Source organism: Vidua chalybeata, chromosome 9 (genome assembly GCF_026979565.1).
Source record: "Vidua chalybeata isolate OUT-0048 chromosome 9, bVidCha1 merged haplotype, whole genome shotgun sequence".
NCBI lineage: Eukaryota > Metazoa > Chordata > Aves > Passeriformes > Viduidae > Vidua > Vidua chalybeata.
Window position 1 is genome coordinate 30,893,986 of NC_071538.1, and position 21,314 is coordinate 30,915,299.

At 39.2% G+C, this 21,314-nt stretch overlaps 1 protein-coding gene across 3 annotated transcripts in view; it reads right to left on the reverse strand.

The window, feature by feature from the left end:
* The window catches only part of BRINP3 (BMP/retinoic acid inducible neural specific 3), a 200,321-nt gene that overhangs the window by 166,627 nt on the left and 12,380 nt on the right, over positions 1-21,314 (reverse strand). For 2 of the 3 annotated variants that reach the window (XM_053951025.1, XM_053951026.1), the window contains exon 2: positions 15,912-16,197. The exons of the other annotated variant lie outside the window; for it this stretch is intronic. In XM_053951025.1, coding sequence (XP_053807000.1) covers positions 15,912-16,147 — 236 coding nt within the window. In that variant the 5' untranslated portion in view covers positions 16,148-16,197. The remainder of the gene's footprint in view (positions 1-15,911; positions 16,198-21,314) is intronic. 3 annotated transcript variants of the gene reach the window in all.

The following is a 21,314-nucleotide window of genomic DNA, read 5'->3' on the forward strand; positions in this document are numbered from 1 at the left end:
CCAGCTTCTTGCATTCTTTCTGAGAATCATAAAAATCACAAGATGTTTTGGGGTGGGTGGAAAACCTTTAAAGCTCACCCACTTCCAACACCCTACCATGGGCAGGGACTCTTTCCACTAGCCCAGGTTGCTCTAAGTCCTGTTCAACCTGGCCTTGGACATTTCCAGGGATAGGGCAGCCACAGCCACAGCTTCTCTGGGCAACCTGTGCCAAGGCCTTACAGGAAACAATTTCTTCCCAATATCTCATCTAACTGCCCTCTGGCAGAGGGAAGCCATTCCCTCTTGTCCTGTCACCCCAGGCCTGTGTCCCAAGTCCCTCTCCAGCCCTCCTGGAGCCCCTTTAGGCACTGGAAAGGGCTCTAAGTTTTCCCTGGAACCTTATCTTCTCAAGGATTAACACCCCCAGCTCCAGAGCAGAGGGGCTCCAGCCCCTGGAGTGTCTCTGTGGCCTCCTCTGGAGCAGCTCTAGCAGGTCCATGTCTTTCTCATGCTGGGGACCCCAGAGTGAAGTGCCAGGTGGGGTCTCATGAGAAAAGACTAGAGGGAGAAACCTCTGTCACAGGTTGCCCAGAGAAGTTGTGACTTCCCCATCCCTGGAAGAGTCCAAGGCCAGGTTGGACAGGGCTTGGAGCAGCCTGGGATAGTGGAAGGTGTCCCTGCCCATGGCAGGGGGTAGAATAGGATAGGATTTAAGATTCTTCTGACCCAAACCATTCTGTGATTTTTTAGCATTTTGTGCTTTTTCAAGTCAGCGGCATTAGTGGTCCTTACCAGTCAAGAATACCATCTTTCCCATTTAGTCTGATTCTAGATTTGATCTAACCTGGTTTCTTAAAAAGTGACAATCATGGATCAGCATTGTGGTAGTAGATGTTACAGATACAGGGAGGTGTTACAGGCAGATGAATATATCTAACTTACTGTATTTCCTCAAATGAATTTCACCCATTTCTAGATATATTAAGCCACAAATCACTTTAAAACTATTTTCACATTTGATGACCATACATCATTGTGGGCAAAATGATGTTATCACAAAGGCACAGCCAAAAATGTCTCTGCAGAGTTTAACGTGAGTGCCAAAACATGACCCTCTTAAAAATGCCTTGACTGCAAGATAAGCTGCAGTCAGATCATCAGCTATCAACCAGGGGACAGGAAGTTGTGGAAAAGCCATCTGTGTTCATTCTGGCACTCCAAGAACAGCTGGCTCTCTGGATTTGCCCTGGATTTGCCCTTTGACTTTCCTCTCCCTGCACTCAGCAGGTCGTGTTAACAGGCAATCACTCCAGCGGCCTTTCCACTTGTGGGATGGTTACCATCATCTTATTGGCTTTAAGGGATCTTTCTTGCCAGACCAGCAAATTCTGAAATTACTGGTTTGTTAGCATATTTCAGGATGATCTCTCAGAACAACAGAGAAGCAAAGCACAAGTGCTTTTTACAACTGGGAAATGCATATTTCACAAGGATAAAAACACTTCATCTCAGGTACCTGCTGTTCAAATAGAGCTGTCAGCCACAAATTCATTTAGTAATGTATAGGTGGACCTTTCTCTCTTCCACTCTACCCTCTCTCAAAAATTCTGTTCCCTAAATTTGGAAATATTACCAAGTTTACTTAACTAAAACTGACCATTGCCTACGGTCCCTGTGACAGAACTCATTCTTCTGAGGGAGAGAGGAATGGTAACTCATGCATATCAGCCTTACACAGGAATTTCCAAAGATGTAAGCTGAGTTAGAAACAGGAGTCGCATGACCTCAGCTTTTGTGTTGTAGAAACTTGCCAAGTCCCACTTTGTTTTAGCATAAATACTACACAAAGCTTGTTTTATTGCTGTCAACAACCATATAACATCTTGCAAACCCACTCGTGGTTTGGCATTCTCATGGTTTAACTGTAAAGACAATAGAAATAGAGTGAAATAAGTGTGACTTATACATTGTATATCTTATTTTGTCTCCCCATAAATATAGAATTGGTACATGAAGACATTTTTAAAAGTAGAAGTACAATTCTTTTTCTTTCATTTTAATATCCTACTTTACAACTTTTTAAGTTTAAAAGTTCTTGTTAATTATCTCTAAATTCCAATGAGTTACTATGGTTAAAATTCCTTCTTAAGTTATTCATATTTTACCAATCTCATAGAATGGGAAAATGACCATCACTTTAAAAATAAATTGAACAGTTTGTTTGTTTATTTCGTTTTTTTTATTGTTTTTGTCTCTTTGAAAGAGCAAGTGTCAGGGAATTTGATGTATTATATTGATTTCTAAGACTCCTTCATGGTTTGGGTGCCAAGGAAACACATACCCAAGTCACACAGAACTGCTACTTCAGAACGTGAACACAAGCACACATTTGTGCTCATGCAGGCCAAGGAGTCAGCAGTAAAAAAAGACATAACCATTACTTCATCAGGCAGAATGCTAAGTAAACAGATGCACCTTTGAAGTCAACCACATAAGAAATAGTTCTACTTAAAGGAATATTAAATTTCAAAGGTAAATGCAATAAAAATATCTTCCAGACACTATACAAGGCCTAAAACAAAACAAAAAAGGCAAAAAAAAAAAAAAAAAAAACAAAACAAAACAAACAAACAAACAAAACCACCAAAAAAAAAAAAAAACGTGAAAAGGCAAAGATATCAAAGGAACAAAGCAGTTCTAGGCACAGAGATCAACAACGACTCCTTTCAGATTCTTTGAAAGTTTGGAGTTGTGCACCACCGATAATATTTATCAAACATGTATTCACAGCTCTTAGCATCATCAACACATGAGCACATGGTGGATCTAGAAATGAAGGTACAGGTGGAAAATCTATAGCATATGAATTTCCCATGACATTACCACACAAGGAATCTATGGAAAACTGAGATTTAAATGAAGAGCTTCTGTAGTCACATGTACACCTAAATTTTTCTGTACCTTGTCAAGGCTAATTTCATTAACTATATCCAGAATCATATGGAAAGACAGAGGAAAAAATGCAGCAAAGTCATGGTCACCCCTGTATGAAAAATAAGTTTCATGGTAATGAAAAGGAAAAGGAAGTTTCATGGTAATGTATTTCAGTTACAGATTCTCAGAAGTCTTCTATTGTAGCCACAGCTAAAATTTAATGGACAAGTTTAAGGCATAATCTAGAGTTGAGCAAAAGCATGAGAAAATGCAGCAAGATGTGACAGAATGTTTCTGCCATAGGCATTTTAATACAAGGATCTAATCAGGAAAGATCTTTTGGCATTTCCAGGGTTACAGAGATTTTCTGGACGTCTGATTCATGAGCAAATGTCCATAGCAAACTTCATTAATGCCTTGGCCAAAGGCTCCTATTCAGACACCAGACTGCAGAGGATATAAGCTTGTCTTTCTAATCAACAGTATTCTTCTCTCTGCAAAAGGGCGAATCATTAAACTAATTTATTTTACTCATCCTTATCTATCTTTATATTTATGCATGTATATATCCACGTATCTCTACATACACACACATGCACATGCATACATATATGTGTACAGAAATATATATACTCATGAATATATAAAAACACATGCATTCATATTCACACTGATTCATTCTCACAATAATCACCAATATTTGGGTTCTAGACATCAGTAGATTAACAAGCACTGCAGTCTACACGTCTTCCACTTATTGTAATTTATCAAGCCTGGTGATTTGCTATCAAAAGCATCATTACAGAAACACAGAATCTGCCAGTTTGGAAGGGACCCACAAGGATCCTTGAGTCCAGCTCTGGGCCCTGCACAGGACACCCCAACAATGCCACCCTGTCCCTGAGAGCATTGTCCAAAAGTTCCTGGAGCTCTGGCTGCCTTGGGGCCATGCCCATTCTGTGAGGAGACTGTTCAGAGCCCACCACCCTCTACAAGGAAGAATTATTTCCTAATATCCAACTTAAACCTCCCCTGACACAACTTCAGGCCACTCCCATAAGTCCTGTCCCTGGTCATGAGAGACAAGAGATCAGTGCCCATCTCTTTTCTTCCTTTCACAAGGAAGTTGTAACTGCAGTGAGGTCTTCCTCAGTCTCCTCCAGGCGAACAGACCAGCTGCCCTCAGAGACTCCTCATAAGGCTTCCCCTCAAAGAAAGCCCTCCTTTGGATGCCCTCTAAATAGTTCAGAATCTTTTTTTATATTGTGGCACCAAAAACTGCCCCCAGCACTGGAGGTGAGGCCACCCAAGAGCAGAGTGGGACAATCCCTGCCTGGCCTGGCTGGCTGTGCTGGGCATGGTGCCCCCCAGGACAGGACAGGGATGTCCCTCCTGGCTGCCAGGGCTCTGCTGACTCAGCTCCAGCTGCCCATGGACCAGGACCCCCAGGGCTCTTCCCACAGCTGCTCTCCAGCCTCTTGCTCCCCAGTCCATACACACAGCCAGTGGGGCCCTGTCCCAGGGGCAGAACCTTCCTTTTCTATGTGTTTGGTGATTGCCCGTCTCTATAATTTGTTGAAGACTTTCTGCAGCCTTTCTGCCTTCAAGGGAGTCAAACAGCTCCTCCCAGTTTCATATCATCTGTGAACCTGCTGAGTATTCCTTTCAGTCCGATGTCCAGGTCATTAATGGAGACGTTAGGAGAGCACAGGGCCGAGGATGGAGCTCTGTGGAACCCCATTAGTGACAGGCTGCCAGTTTGATGTCATCCCAGTCACTATAACCTTTTATGCCTGACCTGTGAGCCAGATGCTCACCCATTTCATGATATGTTTATTCAGCTGTGGCATGGACATTTTGTCCAGAAGGATCCTGGAAGAGACAGTCTGGAAAGTTTTACTGAAATCCAAAAAGGTTACATCAACAGGCTTCCCTTGATCAACCAGGTGGGTCACCTTGAAATAAAAGGAAATCAGGTTTGATAAGCGGGACTTTCCCCTCACAAAGCCATACTGGCTGTGACCAATGACTGTTTGGTCCACCAGGTGTTTTTCAATACCTCCCAGAATAACCTTCTCCATAATTTTACCAGGCCCTGAATTGAGGCTGACAGGCCTGTAGTTTCCAGGGTCCTCCTTCTTGTCCTTCTTGAATATCAGCAGAACACTTGCCATATTTCAGGCAGCTGGGACCTCTCTGGATTCCCAAGACTGATCAAAAAACTTCATGAGAGGTTTTGCAATGACATAGCAGCTCTGTGAGAATTTTTGGAAGAAGCCCACCAGGCCCCATAGATTTGTAGGGATCCAGCTGGAGCAGCAGATCCCTCACAAGTTCAGGGTAGACTGGAGCTGATCATTCTCACAGACAGAGAATCCTCCAGCTCACAGCACTGAAACTCTCTGGCTCCATCACCCATGTTGAAGACAGAGGGAAAGAAGGCATTAAACACCTCCACCTTGTCCCTGTCCCAATTTGTGAGGTGATCATGTGCCAATGGTATTTTTACTCTGCCATTTGCCAGTAATGTATTTGAAAAAACTCGTTTAATTTTCCCTGACAGTTCCAGCAGCCTCAACTTCAGCTGAGCTTTGGCTGCACAGATTTTCTCCCCACAATGGGAAGCAGCACCTCTCTATCCTCCCCACATCATCTGACTCTGCTTCCACGCCTTCCTTTTTAGCCTTATTTCCAAGAGAAGATCTCTGTTCAGCCAAGCAGGTCTTCTGCCTCATCTCTTTGATTTCCAGCATTTGGGAATTGCTGACCAGCAGAACTGAGCAGTGCTGATGGGCCCAGCCCCTTTAAAACATTTTCCCAGGGGACCTTGCTCACCAGTCCCCTGATCATCCTGATGTTGCTCTCCTCATGGCCAGAGCTGAGGTTTTGCTGGCATTTATCCTCCTGCCACCAGAGATTTTAAACCCAACAACTCCATGCTTGCTGTGGCCAAGACAGCCCCAACCTCCACCTTGCTCACAAAATCCCAGCTGCAGACAAGCAGCAGATCCAGAAGGGCATCTTTCCAAGTTGGTTCCCACAGGACCAGTTCCAAAAAGCTGCCATCCAGGTGTTTTTAGGGTACAGGTGGTGGTGTTTTAGGAGGCCCTACAATGACAGAAGGACATTTGCCCACCTGACCAGTTGTCTGGCCTTCTAGTTCCAGAGCCTCATGCCTGGTATAGGAGGTGCCAGCCCTACTTGTTAAATTCTGAGGAGGTGAGGAGGAGGAAGAGGAGCTTTCTTTCTGTTATGTGCAGGCACTCCAGCCTTCATCTTCAACACACCCTTGGCTAGCAGGCCTTGAATAATTACCCTGCAGGGCCGTGAGTTCACCTGCTTCTCCCCTACAATGAGATTCCTGAGTCTTGAAACTGAAGTATCTCTGAAAATGATCAGTCTCTTGCTTATTTGCTTGAATCCAATGCATTCTGTTTTAATCACTTGAACTTATTATTTTTAAAATTTATTTTGCATGGGTAAATACATGAAATGTAGACAAAAGGCCACATTCTGTTTGTTAATGCAGGTTATCAGATTGCTTATGCTGTCTAAGGTATAGCCATAATAATAATATTAATAATAATAATAAATTAATAATAATAATAATAATAATAATAATATCTGTAGCCAGTATTTGTGTAAATGGCTAAAGATATCGTTTAAATAAAATACAATTAGATGTGACTTGATAATAAACCAATGTCTTTATTTACTTTCTATTATTAGAGCATATATATCAGGAAGCAAAGATGATATTGTATTTGAGTTCCTAGTAAAGCATCCAATCCAATCTATATTAGTTACAGTTCAAGAACTGTAAGGATATAGTTCAGAATTAGCTGAAACACAAATATTTAGTTTAGATTAATCAATTACATTTCCTCAGGTCTCAGATTCTGCTTTCTTTCTGACTATTTGGTAGTGCCTCTTCTGTTTTGATTTTAAATTATGTTACTCATATAAGTCAAAACCTCTATATATGCTTTTCCCTCGAGAAATTAACATTCACTCCTCAAAGCCAGATTCTGTCTCTTGGATGCATGCAAGACCTGCATACACAACTTCTAAATTTCTGGTGGGTTCTGCATGTGCATTTTTCAGAGCTCTATATATATCTAATTGTCTGGTCAGTAACAATATCTTCTCTTCTCAGGCTGCATAAATAAAGTAGAGAATGAGAGTATCAGAAAATGCATTGAGATACAGAGCCATTATTGACCTTAAGAACACTGTTATCCATAACAATCATATTGGGATTCTAGGCAGAACTGAGCAACGAGACATTATTTTGAAGTATTGCTTTTCTTCACAAGGGTCTCTGCTGGAATGAACCTGTAGCTACAAAAAAAAAAAAATCACAACCAGCATAATGACTGTGAAAACCTGTAGAATCAATCAATCTGAGCTAGAAGACAAGTAAGATTTGGATTCAGAGATATTGACCCAACCTTAACTTAATGATAGTAGAAGAAAATGACAAAAATTCTTGAGTGAGCACATTCAGTGTCAGTTATTCTTTTTCTGCATGGAAAAGGCACAAATGCCCTTTTATACAAATAATCACGCACTCCAACCAATATCACTGGCTTTTTATACAGAGAAGGTTTCTGTGCTACTCAATCATTTTTTCTGTGTAACATGCCACCCATATAGATTTAACATATGGTCCAAAAGAAAAACCTGAAAGCCATTCTGTTTGGAGACAGCTACTGTCCTAACAGCAGTAAGAGAAAACAACAACATGGGGGCTCAAACAAAAGCACTGAAAAGTTGATTCAAGTCATAAAAAAAAAAAAAAAAAAAATTTTCTTCAGTAACTAAAAGAAATCTTGATAATTTTTTTCTCCTTTATGAAAGTCATCAGCGTTTGATATCCTCTACATGTTGAACATCACTGATAGTACCAGCAGGGATACTGAAACAAAACTGAAAAGGAAGGGCAATGAAAGAACAAAGACCAAACTAACAAAATGTCTTCAAAGAATTAATGAAAATGACCTGATTTCATGTGCAAAATCCTGTCAGACTACCCTGCTGACTGAAGAATGTATCTATTATTAGTGTTAAACAGCTTTTACACTACTTCAGTGATTGCATGAAACCATTAAGTTACAGCCTCTATAATACTAATTCTTTTTGGGCAACTTAAATGATTCATGAACTCACTAACTGAAATGATGACACACCATATTCGCTAAATAAATGTTCTTTGTTCTTGGGTAACATATCAGTAGGAGGTTTGATCTAATAATTATCCTTAAATATTAGATTTTGAAAGAGGGTATATTCTAGAATTAGATTATAATAGTGTTTACAAAAAATAAGATTTGCTCTTCTCCTTGCCATTTGAGTTTCTTTAGGATCTTTGATTAAATACACAGAACAAATAGGGAGAAATACAAAAAGAGATTGTCAAAACACAGACTCCTGCAGTGCATTATGAAAAAAAGATATACAGAAGGCAATCTTGGCATCGATAGTCTCCTTTGTTGCCAAGCTGAAACACGCTCGTATTCTTGTCAAGCTGACTCCCGAGAACACTCCTAATCCTGCTGGCACAGCCAGCACTGCTCCCCAGCACCCTGCCCAGTGCTGCTCTAGCTCAATAAGAGGAACTCCACCCTCGCTTTGAAGCCCAGGAGGCTGATACTCAGCCAGCCAAGTGGAGTGAGGGGATATGGGGTAGGTCTTTGAGTTCTGCAGAATTGGGCTCTCTGATCAATAACTTGTGGTATACTGAATGTTCTGCAAGATCCTCTAGGAAGCCAGAGTAACTTAGAAATACACTGTGCCTTCAGAGGCTGTCATGCTTTTCAGAGACTCACAAAATGGTTTGGGTTGGAGCCCATCTTATTCCACCCCCTGCCATGGGCAGGGACACTTTCCACTATCCCAGGCTGCTCCAAACCATGTCCAATCTGGCCTTGGACACTTCCAGGGATGGGGCCTTTTTTCTAAGATCTTCAAATGTGGGCTGACATTGTGGATCAGTCTCAAAAATGAACTTGATTTCTCCTCTGTTCTCGAGTAAAAAGTGCTTTCCTTTACCCAGAGCACATGACTTCTCTGCCATGCTGGATCATAGAGAGCTGGAAAGACAGGGTCATTTTGGGAATGAGAATAGCCTGCCTGCCTTGTGTCCATCTCTGAGCCGTCATTTATGTCTGCTCTTTTCCTGGGACACAAGTACCCACAAGATCTCAAGCTCTTTCATTATTCCCCATGGAAATAGCATTTATCTGTGCATGACAGACCCCTTACACAACTGGGATTGTGAGCACAGGCCTAAACAAGTGTCAAGTCTTTATCTTCTGCACCTTTCATGTCTCTGATATCCATCTTAGGAGTCCCCTGATTCTCCCAGTGCTATTGGAGATAGCCAAACCCTCCTTCATCTTTGTGAACCTCCATTCTAGGGACTTGTCAATCCTTTAATATTCTCGCTAAACTAAACTAGGCTCTGGTTATAATTCATCTGAAAAATGTTCTTAACTTTTCTGTTCTGTATGCAGGGCTTCTCAGTTTAAATTTTCTCATCCTTTATTTCCACCTTTTCATAAGCACATACCCTCCAGCGAATCCCCTGGATAAAGATCAAGAAACTAATATAATACTAATAACAGGAATTGCTAATTGTAAAGCATCATGACCTGATATGTTTTTTAGGCTCTAAAATTAAAGCAAAAATGCTTTCTGTGAAAGGGATTTGCATTTGGAACAAAGGGATGGAAATTCAATGATTTTGGAGGACATTATCCAGGTATTTCTAGACCTGGAAATATGGTCATCTAAAGTTTTAATTTTGCTCAGGTATTTCTCTATTCAAGCAGTTTCACTACACTTAGTTATTTAACTGGTGTCATGCTTTTCTATGCCCAGCTAACTAGAATAAGAAAGGATGTTGTATCACAATCCAAAATTAAACTTATTGATGTTCTTCATACCCAGACATTCTTAAAATATGCTGGGCTACAAATATTATTTTTCTAGTGGAAATTTATCAACCCAAAAACTCTCTTTAAGCTGCTGTTCCCTGTTACCAGCCTGTGAGGCCCTGAAATTATAAAGAGGACTTAGTGCATTCCCCAATCTAGCCTTTTGCAAACATTCTGGGAATGATGATTCATCTGATTTCTGTACATTTTATACACCAAGTTGAATGTTCCCTATTCAATATTCCCTAAAGCAACCAATTACAACACAGACCAGAAGCTATTTACTGATAGAGCCAATTGCTGGAAAAGGCAGAGATTTCTGTTATTCCTGTTATTCCTGTTAAAACACTTCTACTGAAAACCACTGTTGGAAGACCTTTGTTAGTTCTTCTCCGTGCTTTGAAATTTCAGATTAATCAGTTCAAATCAGCCTCAGGAAGAGCACAAGGAAATGTTATTCCAGACTGTACACTGGAGTGAAAATTATGATTCAAGGCATATTGTGTACCTGCACAACTGAAGCCCCTAGGATTTTATTAACACTGTCTGTCACATGTGTCAAGAAGTCTAGTGAGAACTGTGGGCTAAAATATTTTGATAGGGAGTAAAAAAATGACAAAACCAACTAATGTGGGCCCTACTTAGGTTCACACACAGGAGCTGAAACATATTAGCAAATGTCCTGTTACAGTCTTGAGTCTTGCTCACTTTGCCCTATGGGTTTAGTCACCAGGGGATTCAGAATGAAGGAGAGGAACCCAATGTGCTCTTATCTTTAACTTGATAGCATTATTTTTGAATGCTTCTATTTTTGTAGCTGTTCATGAACACAATCACTTTTAAAACAACTTCTAAGGGAATTTTCTTAAGCCACATGAATACCATGCTGCCAAGGGCTGCTCACTTCTTCAAGAGAGATTCCTTTTTTTTTACCTTTTGCAGAGCAGTATTGGGTACTTGTTAGGTGTAGTTGCCACAAAGGATGTCAGTGGTCACTCAAACTTCATCCACTTTTATCTGCATCATATCTTACAACCCTTTCCTCCTATTCCTCTGATTGGGAAGTTTCTGTTAACTTTGTGTGTCACAGAATTTCTTTAATGATTAGGAATCTTTTCTAAAGAATCAACCTAAATTTATTCATAGCCAGTTGATAACCAGTTTGGTTTTGAGACAGCAATGGCTTTTGGTTTAGATAACTCATCTCACTTTATAATATGTTTTCTGATGGCAAGAATGGTATCCTCTTCCAACTCTCTTTTTTCCCCCTCCCATACTTTGTCAAGTACTTCCACCTTAAAAGAAAGAGTGAGGCTCTTTCTTCCCCAGATTTTTCACATCTGCTTCAGGTTTTAAATAATTTTGCTTCAACAAAACTCCACAGTATCCCTGAGGAGACTTCCTCAAGACCTTATTTGATAGGTTGAATACTTCCCTATCTCTGTAGAAATTACCTCTTCTGATACAATGTAGGTTCTTTGCATAATTTCACAATCACTCTTTCTATCCTGGTAACCTCTCTGTCTCATTCTGTTTGGATTTAAATTCCTTTGTCTGGTAGCTAATGTACATAAGAGGCACAGCACTTCCTTTGTGTATTAAATAACAAATTATAAACTTGGTTTTCCTTGCCAAAATACTTATTGATGCTAACTGCAGGAGCCACCTTCCATGAAATATTGACATGGCATTCCCATGACTCTAGAGGTTTTCAGCAGCCATCCAGGTGCTGCCTTGGTGTTTTTTTCATAGATCAGTGATGATGAGTACCACCAAAAACTGTGGCAATTACTAAATTTCCTGCAGGAGGGTATTTCCTTTGAACACTGCTACATAATCAACACAAACAGCCCACCATTTCCAACTTATAACAATGTCAATAACACCAGTTGTATATTATTTAGTGTTCTGCAATACCCGATTAAAACTTATTTCATATTTATTTGTCTCTTTCAGCTCTGTTCTGTAACACTGAATACTCCTGGCCTTGGAGAGAGCCATCTTGTTTGCCCATGAACATAACTGAACCTTAATGTATAGAGTAAGATATGGGTAGCAGATGATTTTTCTGCTGGTAAATTCCCACAATTGATGCACTAGTTGGTTTTATCACATGATTGTTTGATGCAACAAAAGCCAGATTTGGAGGTAAGAAAAAGTGTAACTTTTATGTTTAAAAAAATCTGCTGAAGTTAAGACCTCCTATTAGAAATTGGGCTCAGTTAATCAGTGTGTTCCTTGGAGCAAATCTTTGGCTTCATCCCAATAATTTATAACAGATTCATGGTCAGATGAACACTTGTTTACAGTGACCACAGGGTGTGGATACAAAGCAGTTGCTTTTAATATTATTGGCATGCAAACAGGGAGCTTGGCTTTAAGCTGAAAAAGGGTAAATTTAGGTTGGATATTTTTCCCTGTGAGGGTGGGGAGGCCCTGGCACCAGGTGCCCAGAGAAGCTGTGCTTGCCCCTGGATCCCTGGCACTGTCCAAGGCCAGGTTGGATGGGGCTTGGAGCAACCTGGGCTAGCGGAAGGTGTCCCTGCCCATGGGAACTGAGTGATTTTTAAGGTCCTTTCCAACACAAACCAGTCTGTGATTCCATGAAAACAGAAATGCTAGCACACAGTGCATAGAGTGACCAATTTTCTTGTTTTAGGCTAATAGTTTGACTACATGAATTTTAAATGGAAGCACGTTATGTAAAATAACAACTGAAAAAAGTAAGCCTACTGTGTATCATTAGAAACAATTGCCATATGTGAAATGAAACTTTAAAATCAGTCTGTCTCCTGCCACGCAAGTGACAGAAATAGAAGAATTAGTACAACATTGTTTTACTCAAAAGCTGAAAAATAATGACAATGTATGCCTCAAATAAATTCCATTTTAATATTCTTTGTTATTCTCTCTACTTGGTGCTTTTCCAGTTCTCTGTCCTATTATCTGATTTTAATCATTCTGTATCTTTCACAGGCCTGCAGTGACCTTGATCCCATTCAAACCAGTGTCAAACAATGGTACAAGACAATGGCCTTTGTACCTGTAACTTTGGTTTTTACAGAAAAATGCATTACCTGATATAACCAAGAGCAGAATAACATGCATTCTCTGCTTTTTAATATGATTTTGATTTAAAAAGAGAATGTTTTTAATGAGGGAATGAAATAAAATCTTGTGATATTACAGATTACATTGATTTTTTTTTCTCCACATCATTACTGCCTCTCCTGAGACTGCAAATGGAGGGGAAATGAAAATATCATTCTAGTCACTGAATAATTGTTCCATTGTTGGAAAGCAAAAATCAGACAGCAGTCTCATGCTGAAATCTCCTGCTACACACTTTGAACTATGCCATGGAATATGTGCAACTCACTGCTGGCTTTATGTTATTTTTATTAAGGCCATTTCTTTTCTGTTAGTTGTAGAAAAACAGTCCCAGTGTGAGGTTGTTCTTCCTAAGTTGGTTCCCATGGGCAGCAGGATTTGATGGGTTTTGGCAGAGAGGTACAATTGGTCATGTCTTGTGTCAGTCTGGAGACACAGGAGGTGAGCTGCTGCTGCTCAAAACCCCGTTGGTTCTTCTGGAGCCAGCCCCTTCCCCAGAAGAGAGGCATTCCTTTAGGTAGCCTGCAGCTACTTGCCACATTTGTGCCATTAAAAAAAAAAAAAAAAAAAAAAAAAGTCTTCAGTAATTTTCCGTCTGACCCCATTGTGCTACCAACATCCTGCCAGGAAGGGTTCAAATGGAACACAATCCCATGGAGTCCCTCACCCTACACATCTCACTCATCCTACACCCCATAGATTTTGAACTGGCACGGATTTAAAATGAAGGAAGAAGACTTATTCTTTAAATATCAGGTCTCAGGTGTGTGGTTCAAGGGCTGAAATGAAGAGCTCAGGGATTGGAGGGGCTCTCTTAGCACCTTTCTCCCTTGTTAATTCAGCTGAGTCCCTGCAGGCAGGTCTTTCCTCCTCCTTACCTCTCCCTTCAAATAAGGACCTGTCCCTGAGGGATGGTTTCCATTAGGTAAAAGACAGGTGAGGGAATGAACAGACAATTAGGCTCCAAGTCCTATACCCTATGAAAACTCATAGAAAAGCAACAGGGATTAAATTTACAGTGTGTGGCTTCTAACAAGGTCACAGTGTTCTGCACTACTCACTAATGGGACTATATTTTACAAGGAAACTTTACAATAAGATTTGTTTTTGGAGGGCTGAATCAAAAAAGTACAGCTTGTGGCTCTTTTGACTTCCTGGAATAGGCAGAGAATGGAACTAAAGCTGAGAAACATTTTCTGTGGGATTGTGTAAATTAAAGTCAATTGAAACCTATGCACAAACCCAAATAAATATTAGCAGTGTGATTACAGATCTGTGAAACTTAACAATGTTGCTGTAATGATGGCTGAGAGGAAAAAAATTCTCAAGGACCTGATTGTAAGAGCTCAAATGAAATACAATTCCATCTTTCGTGTTTTAGCAAGATAATTTTGGTTCAGTTTTGACTAATACAGAATAATGGGAATAAAATATGCTGCCTCAGTCTCTGCATTATTGGCTTTACATTATTGGTCCTGACAGCTGGCTTTTAAAATGCAGTAAATATTGGGCAATGCTGTTCTGTTAAGACAAGCCACTTCATCAAGCATATTTCCAAATCACACTTTATTTTCAAAATGTGTTTAATTTCTCTGTGTATCGCAAAGGAGCCCACTGCAAAATTGACCTGCAACAGAGTGCCCTCTACTGCATGTATTTGGGAAAGGACAATAAAGCAAATTCCTTAAAAAGAAAATCTTTACATGCTGAAGCCAGCATTTTTGTCACAGGCTACTGGTCACTGAATTAAATATAATATCCATATAAGCATATATCACTCTTACCTTCTTCTAAAGGACTAGGGAATAGTAGCCCCAAATAGGTATGACATTTGCACAATCTCTTCTGCTTTTCCATGAAATCAGTGTGTGTCTTCCCATACCAATATGGTCTGTGTTTGTAGGATGGACACTTATTAGGGGAGCTAAAAATCTGCCCTGTATTGCCTTGCTGCCCCACTTGCTTTTGGCTGTTGGAAGGAATCCATCACAATTTGAAGTAAAAAATTCTCTCTGCTTATAGATGTATTTTCTCAGCCTTTAATCTCTCCTGGTCTCTCATTTGTCCTTCTGTCTATTTGCCATTAGGTCACTCATATTAGACTGAGCTCCACTTTTCTTGCCCATGTCCTTGATAATATTGGATGCTACTGAGTTACACCCATTGCATATGATTGAGAAGATATTTCACCAGTGCTGTCTCAAAGTAGTAGAGACCCACAGGTTACAAACATATCATTGAAGCAATTCCACAACAAAGCCCAAATTCTCAAGCAGACCTATACTTTTGAAGTTTTCCCGTTTTTTTTTTTTTTTCTTTTCTTTGGGCCAGCATAATGCTGAGATTTGTGATGGACCAAACACCTTCAATCTCTGTTAAAATTCACAGTGGCTCTTATCACTCGATTCCTCAGGGAAGAGAGCACCCCTTTTCAAAGCAATGGCATAGACAAACATTAAATGGCATAAACCAACATTAAACATTTTTGAGTCACTTTTGAAATGCCCTCCTTTGTACCATGAAGTCTGTTCTGTCAGCAGTATATGCAGAGCCACAATTTCATTCTTAAAACCTCAGCTTAAGTCTTGATGAGCCACACAGAAAGCAATTGATGCATGATCAAAGGTGATCCCGCTGCAACCAAAGGGGGTGTTTGAATCCCTAGCACATTTTTAACCACATCACTAGGACAGAGTAAAGGTAGGTAGTAAACAACAAAGTTTTTCAGAGCAACATAATCAATTATCAAAAGTTCTTCAAACAAAACATAAACAACACAAGTAGCATTTCCATAACACACAGTGTCCTTGCATATATTTCAGCAATGAATTTGGTGTCTATGGATTTTTTCCCACAACTGAACCTTTCCCTTAAAGGAAACCCTTATTGATAATTTACAACTTCTAAGGATGGTATCTCTGTAATTGCTTTCCCTTTGCTTCATACCTGTAAATCTTGTATCTTGTGCTAAATCCCTGTCGACTTCTGTCCACAAAATCTGTGTATTCCTGTGAGCGATGGAAGGGTCCCTTATCAGAGAGGAGCCAGTCGAAGGGGCTTGTGGCATGCTGATCCGAGACAGCAGCAACTGCTAAAACCCAGCAATGAAGACTCAGTGCTATCCACTCCCATAGAGCCATCAGAGAGAACAATTCAGCACCAGCACTGCATCGCCATATCATGCTTCCACTGGGGACTTAGAGCCTTCATTCTCTTAGCTTTCCCTCAACACCTAGACAAAATACACAGTCAATTAGATAAGCACACACTAGGCATCCCTTGGAAGTAGAAACAAGTTTCCTTTCTTTCAGCTTAAAGAGATAGTGGCCTCTACTTTATTATATTTTACATTAGCATAAACCCCACTAGGCTAGTTAACAGTGGAGTGTTTCAGTACTTCAAATGCTGTGAAACTAATGTCTTCATTAACATCATCAGTGATAATATTTACTGTTGAAGGGAAACCTTCACAAATCATCAGGGGAGGGATTGTTGGGGTTTTTGTCCCATTCATGCTAGTCATTAATGAAAAATATGCAACATCAGATTCTTGTCTGTTAGCAGCAGTACAAAATCATTCAGCAATGTCTGTACCTAAGCTCACAGTTCACACATTGGACAGAAAACAGGTGAGATTCAGAAGACCCAGGCTGCTTTCTCTTTTAATGTCCTTGGGAAAATTGCATTGTGGTTTGCCTTCACTGCAAAGTGTAGTTAACAGAGCCACGTTCCTCTGTCCAAACCAGCATCGCTGGACAGAGGAACTGCTGTGATCAAGGGCTCTGGAGCTGCCCACAGTGATGAGTTCAAGTGACTTACACCAACTCCAGATGCTGAAATTTTGGGTATCCCTAACAGCAGCATTTTACTTTCAGTCCAAATTGCTCCAACTCAGTGGATCAGCCTAGAAACACTTTTTAAATGGTGCCTAAACAATTTTTTTTGTGTGTCCTATCACAGATCAAGTATTGATTGCATCATGTAGGAGCTCAGTGAAGACAAGCCACAGTTTCCCTCTGTACCTCAGACCCATACTTGTGGAATGGGCTAATGTTTTTAAAATCCTGCAGAGATTTCATTAAAACATCTATGCAAGATCTAAACATTAAAAAGATTAAAACATCTATGCAAGATCTATGCATGAGGTTTTCAGGGATTACAAAGGTCATATAGATTCCTAAATATATAGAAGCAATCAGTTCCAGTTTTCAGTCTAAGTTGAAACAGCACAGAATGAATTAAAATACATGAATGTGAGAGCTTTAATTTTTCTAGATGATGACTTTACAGGGAATAAAATGCTGGATTCACATTCACTCAAATCAGCAGTCATCATGACATTTTTACCTTTGCTATGGTTTTTGGAACTTGATGGGAAACTCTTCCTTCCCATCAGTAATTTGGTCTGTAAGTGAACCCTAAAAGATGGATATTTCCAACAGAACAGTCCTGCAACTGAACACTCAGCACCCCCATCCATTATAATGAAAATTGTGTCACTGAATAAATATGCTCTGTGCATATATGTGAGATATTAATATTTTCAAGAGTCTGCAGGAAGCTGACTGCCTCCAGGAGAGCACAGAGGTTCTTGTGAACCAACAGGAATTTACAGCCTAAGAATATAATAATCTGTCTATACAACCAGATAAATACTCCAGCTTTATGTGGTGTAATTGTTTGTAACATGATTTGGACATGATTCTGTAAACAATAAATGTATAAAGAAAGACCCTGCTCGTATTTCATGCTGAGCATGTTACGCTGAATTGTAATCATAAACAGTTACAGCCATGCAGTTGTTTCTGACCATAAAACACAGATTGCATTAATTTTATAAATCCTTTTGAAATTAAATTCCAGGAGTCTACAACACAGACCTCTCAAAGTTTTATTTATGGTCCCAAGCCATCACTTCCATGCAAAATGAGTCTGCATATTGAAGTTTGAGTATCATCTGCCTAGACTGGTGGTGTTTTTTTTTTTCCTTCACAGGTTGAAATTCATGTATTTGAGGTTACACCACTGCATAACCTTCCTCCCACTCTGTGAGAAAGTCTGCACAGATTTGATGCAAATCTGCAGTGCAATAGATTGCTCTACTGCCCATAAAAACCATGATGATCATTTGGTTGCCATTTCCTCCTAAAAATAGATCAGTATAAATGAAGAAAACATTCCAGTCACTTTCAGATAGGCCAGACCAGACTTTGCATCACAACAGAGTGAAAATCCACAGATGTTTTTGTCTCTTCTTATCATTAATCAGGGAAAAATATATTGCACAGCATATTCATTCCCTTCCATCATCCTTAGCATAGACAGGGAAGATGCTGGGCATACTTTTTTGACATTTTGTGAAGATACAGAAAGTGAGTGTCATGAGAATTTCAATTTTTATACCTACTGCTGTATAAAAATTTCTAACTTTTCTATTGAAAAATTCACATACTTGATTAAATGAGAAGAGATAGGAGTTTACTTTTACAGTTATTTATTAGCACTAAAGTGTTTCCGGCTGTTAAACTGGAATGATGACTAATTTAGTCCCTTTTGAATTCAAAATGATAATATTAGGATTGGAAAATGAGTCACTGTGTATATGGAGCATCTTCCTAAAACCAGACTAAACAAGTACTTGGAAAGCAATAGCGGAAGAGCCAGGAGTTTATTTTTGGCTTAATGCTACACTTCATGGTGTGTCATAAATTAACCACTGGCAAAACACTTGCAGAGAACCTGCATGGGTAGAGAAGAAAATGATCCTGTTTTAAAGATCTCCTTGTTTTAAAGATCTATGGAGGTATATTCCAAAGGAGCATAAATATACAGGAGAGAAATACGGAGAGAAAAATCATGTGTGCTTTTGTAACTGGTATTTATGCACTTGTGTCTGTTGTCCAGTCATTGTAAAATCATTCTGCATTGCATTAATCCTCATAACACCCCTGAGAAGGAGACTTTAACAAACAAGGAACAGAAGCCTGAAAAAATGACTGCTAAGGGAGAGGTTAATCTGTTAGAGGGATCTAAATGTGTGTTTCCTACTACAAGATAATTTAGAAAATTCTAGCCAAAGGATTTTTGCAAAGCTTACAGCATCAGAAATATCTTAAAATTTTGAATATTCAAATTCTCTAATTAATCCAAATGCCCTGAAAAAAATTTCTGAAGACTGTTACAGGCATATGGAACATACGAAGTTTGCAGTTACAAAGCCATCATAGAACTCCAGGGAAGAACAATCTGTATTAAATTTGTGGTAGATAAAGGGTGGGCCATGGCAAATAAAACACCTGTTAAGTAACAGAGCTGGTACATTTTCAAGTAGAGAAGACATTATACAGAGAGCAAATAATGCAATATTTATTCTGTGATAGAAACTGTCAACAGCAGTCTCTTTGAAGTGCTGGCTTAAAGGACAATTCTTAGGTATTGATGCTCTGCACATTTATTTTCTGTTATCCCTGTGGTTTCACCTACCTACCACTTGTAAATTCTGCTAAGCTTTTGGTCCTTCTTCTAAATTCTGAGGTTAAGGTGAGTTCAAGAAGCAAAACAGGCTAAATTCTTCTTTGTTAGAAATCTATTGTCTCCTCACTGGCATTAGCATTAGTGCAGCAGGAATTTGACTCAGCATCTTCTGGGAATACCACAACTAAGTCCTAATTCTCTTGAACATGTAAAGGTTCTGGAGACTGGCAAAATCCATGTATTTACATCGTGTGAGGATGTAGAGCTGGCAAGTGCTATGCAAACATTTTGGCCACTGGGATAAATTTCATCAAGCTTCAGCTGTGAGAACAGGACATCTGTGGTCATTTTGTTGTCACCATATTGTAGGGCAAGCCCCACCAAATTCAGTCTTTCTTTTTCAGGTTTTTTTTTTAAAGATTAAAATTGTATATAATTACATATGGTATTTTATGAACTTACTAAGACACTAAGCTAAAATAGTGGAGATTGAAGTGTCTGCTTGATTTGTAGGTTAAGTTTTCTTGCTTACAGAACATTAATTAATGAACCATGTATACTAAGATACACAGAATAATATAGAGCCAGCCCAGATGTGGGCACATCAATGCTCAAGAAAAGAAAAAATCAGTAAGTTTAAATCCTTTCTAAAATGGAAATTGTGGAAAAAATTTCTCAGGGGAAAAAAAAATAGTAATCTATTGTTACCTCAGTGCATGTAACCTTTTATTTCCCAAGAGGTGAGAGTCAAATATAATACATATGTGTTAATTTACAGTAGAGATATAGCTACTAAATTGGTCATTACTGATTCACTAGTGGAGCAGCCTTTTATGTAAGAGTCAATAAAGTTGATGTTAGGCATCACCAGTTACTTTTTTGGACCACATCTACCTGCAGTTCTCAAGGATCAAAATAAAATAGTTGTATAAATGTATGGACATTTTTTATAAGATCAGATTTGGGTTTTTTTTTTTTTAATATTTCTCTCTACCCTGGAATCTGAGAGATGTATCTGAGACCTTGGTCTGAGATCCCACAGAGATCCCCTTCTCTCAGTGGAAATGCAGAAGACCAGGGTCTCTCTGAAGCCCTTTGGTTTTTATGTTCACTTGAGCTCCAAGAAAATGCTGATATATCCCATGGATATATCCATGGAAAATTGAGAATCCTCTGTGACAAAGTGGGATTCTCCTGGCTGTAACTTCCCATGATGATGAAATAAAAATTTAAGACTGTTTTTCTCTGATATGTCCTTTCAAAGGAAAGTAAAAAATAACTTTCTATAACATTTAGAAAATTAACATATCTAAGATGGTGCTTTTTTATGCAAAACACAAAGCTTGACTTTCCTTGAACTAATCAAAATATTAGATACTACTTATATATCCTTTAAAAATAAACAAACAAAGAAAAAATATTATAACAGATGGAGGGTAATACATTCAATTCTGTTTGTAGGCAGCTGGATTTCAGCAAGGTCATAATTTTACCATTTATGAAGGTTTTGGTACTCTATCCCTCCATTACTTACAAGCCTTAGGGATTTCAAAGTTACTGCTTTTGATCAAGTGCAATACCTGGTGTAGCAGAGTACTCTTCATATTTCTTTTAGATTGCACATCATGGAAAACAGGAACGGAGCAAACCTTTTGTTTTCTAGGTATTACACAAAATTCTCAGGAATGCTACAACTTTGAATCAATGGCAAGAAGAAACATTTTATTTACTGCAGCTGGATGGGAAACAGTGAAGCTCAGAGAAGCCAAGATAAGTCCAGACCATTTTTTTTTTCAAAGATATTTTGACACAGAAAAATGGAAAGACATTTTGCATAAAGAATAAAGCAGTAGTCTGTGTCTCAGAGATTGCTCT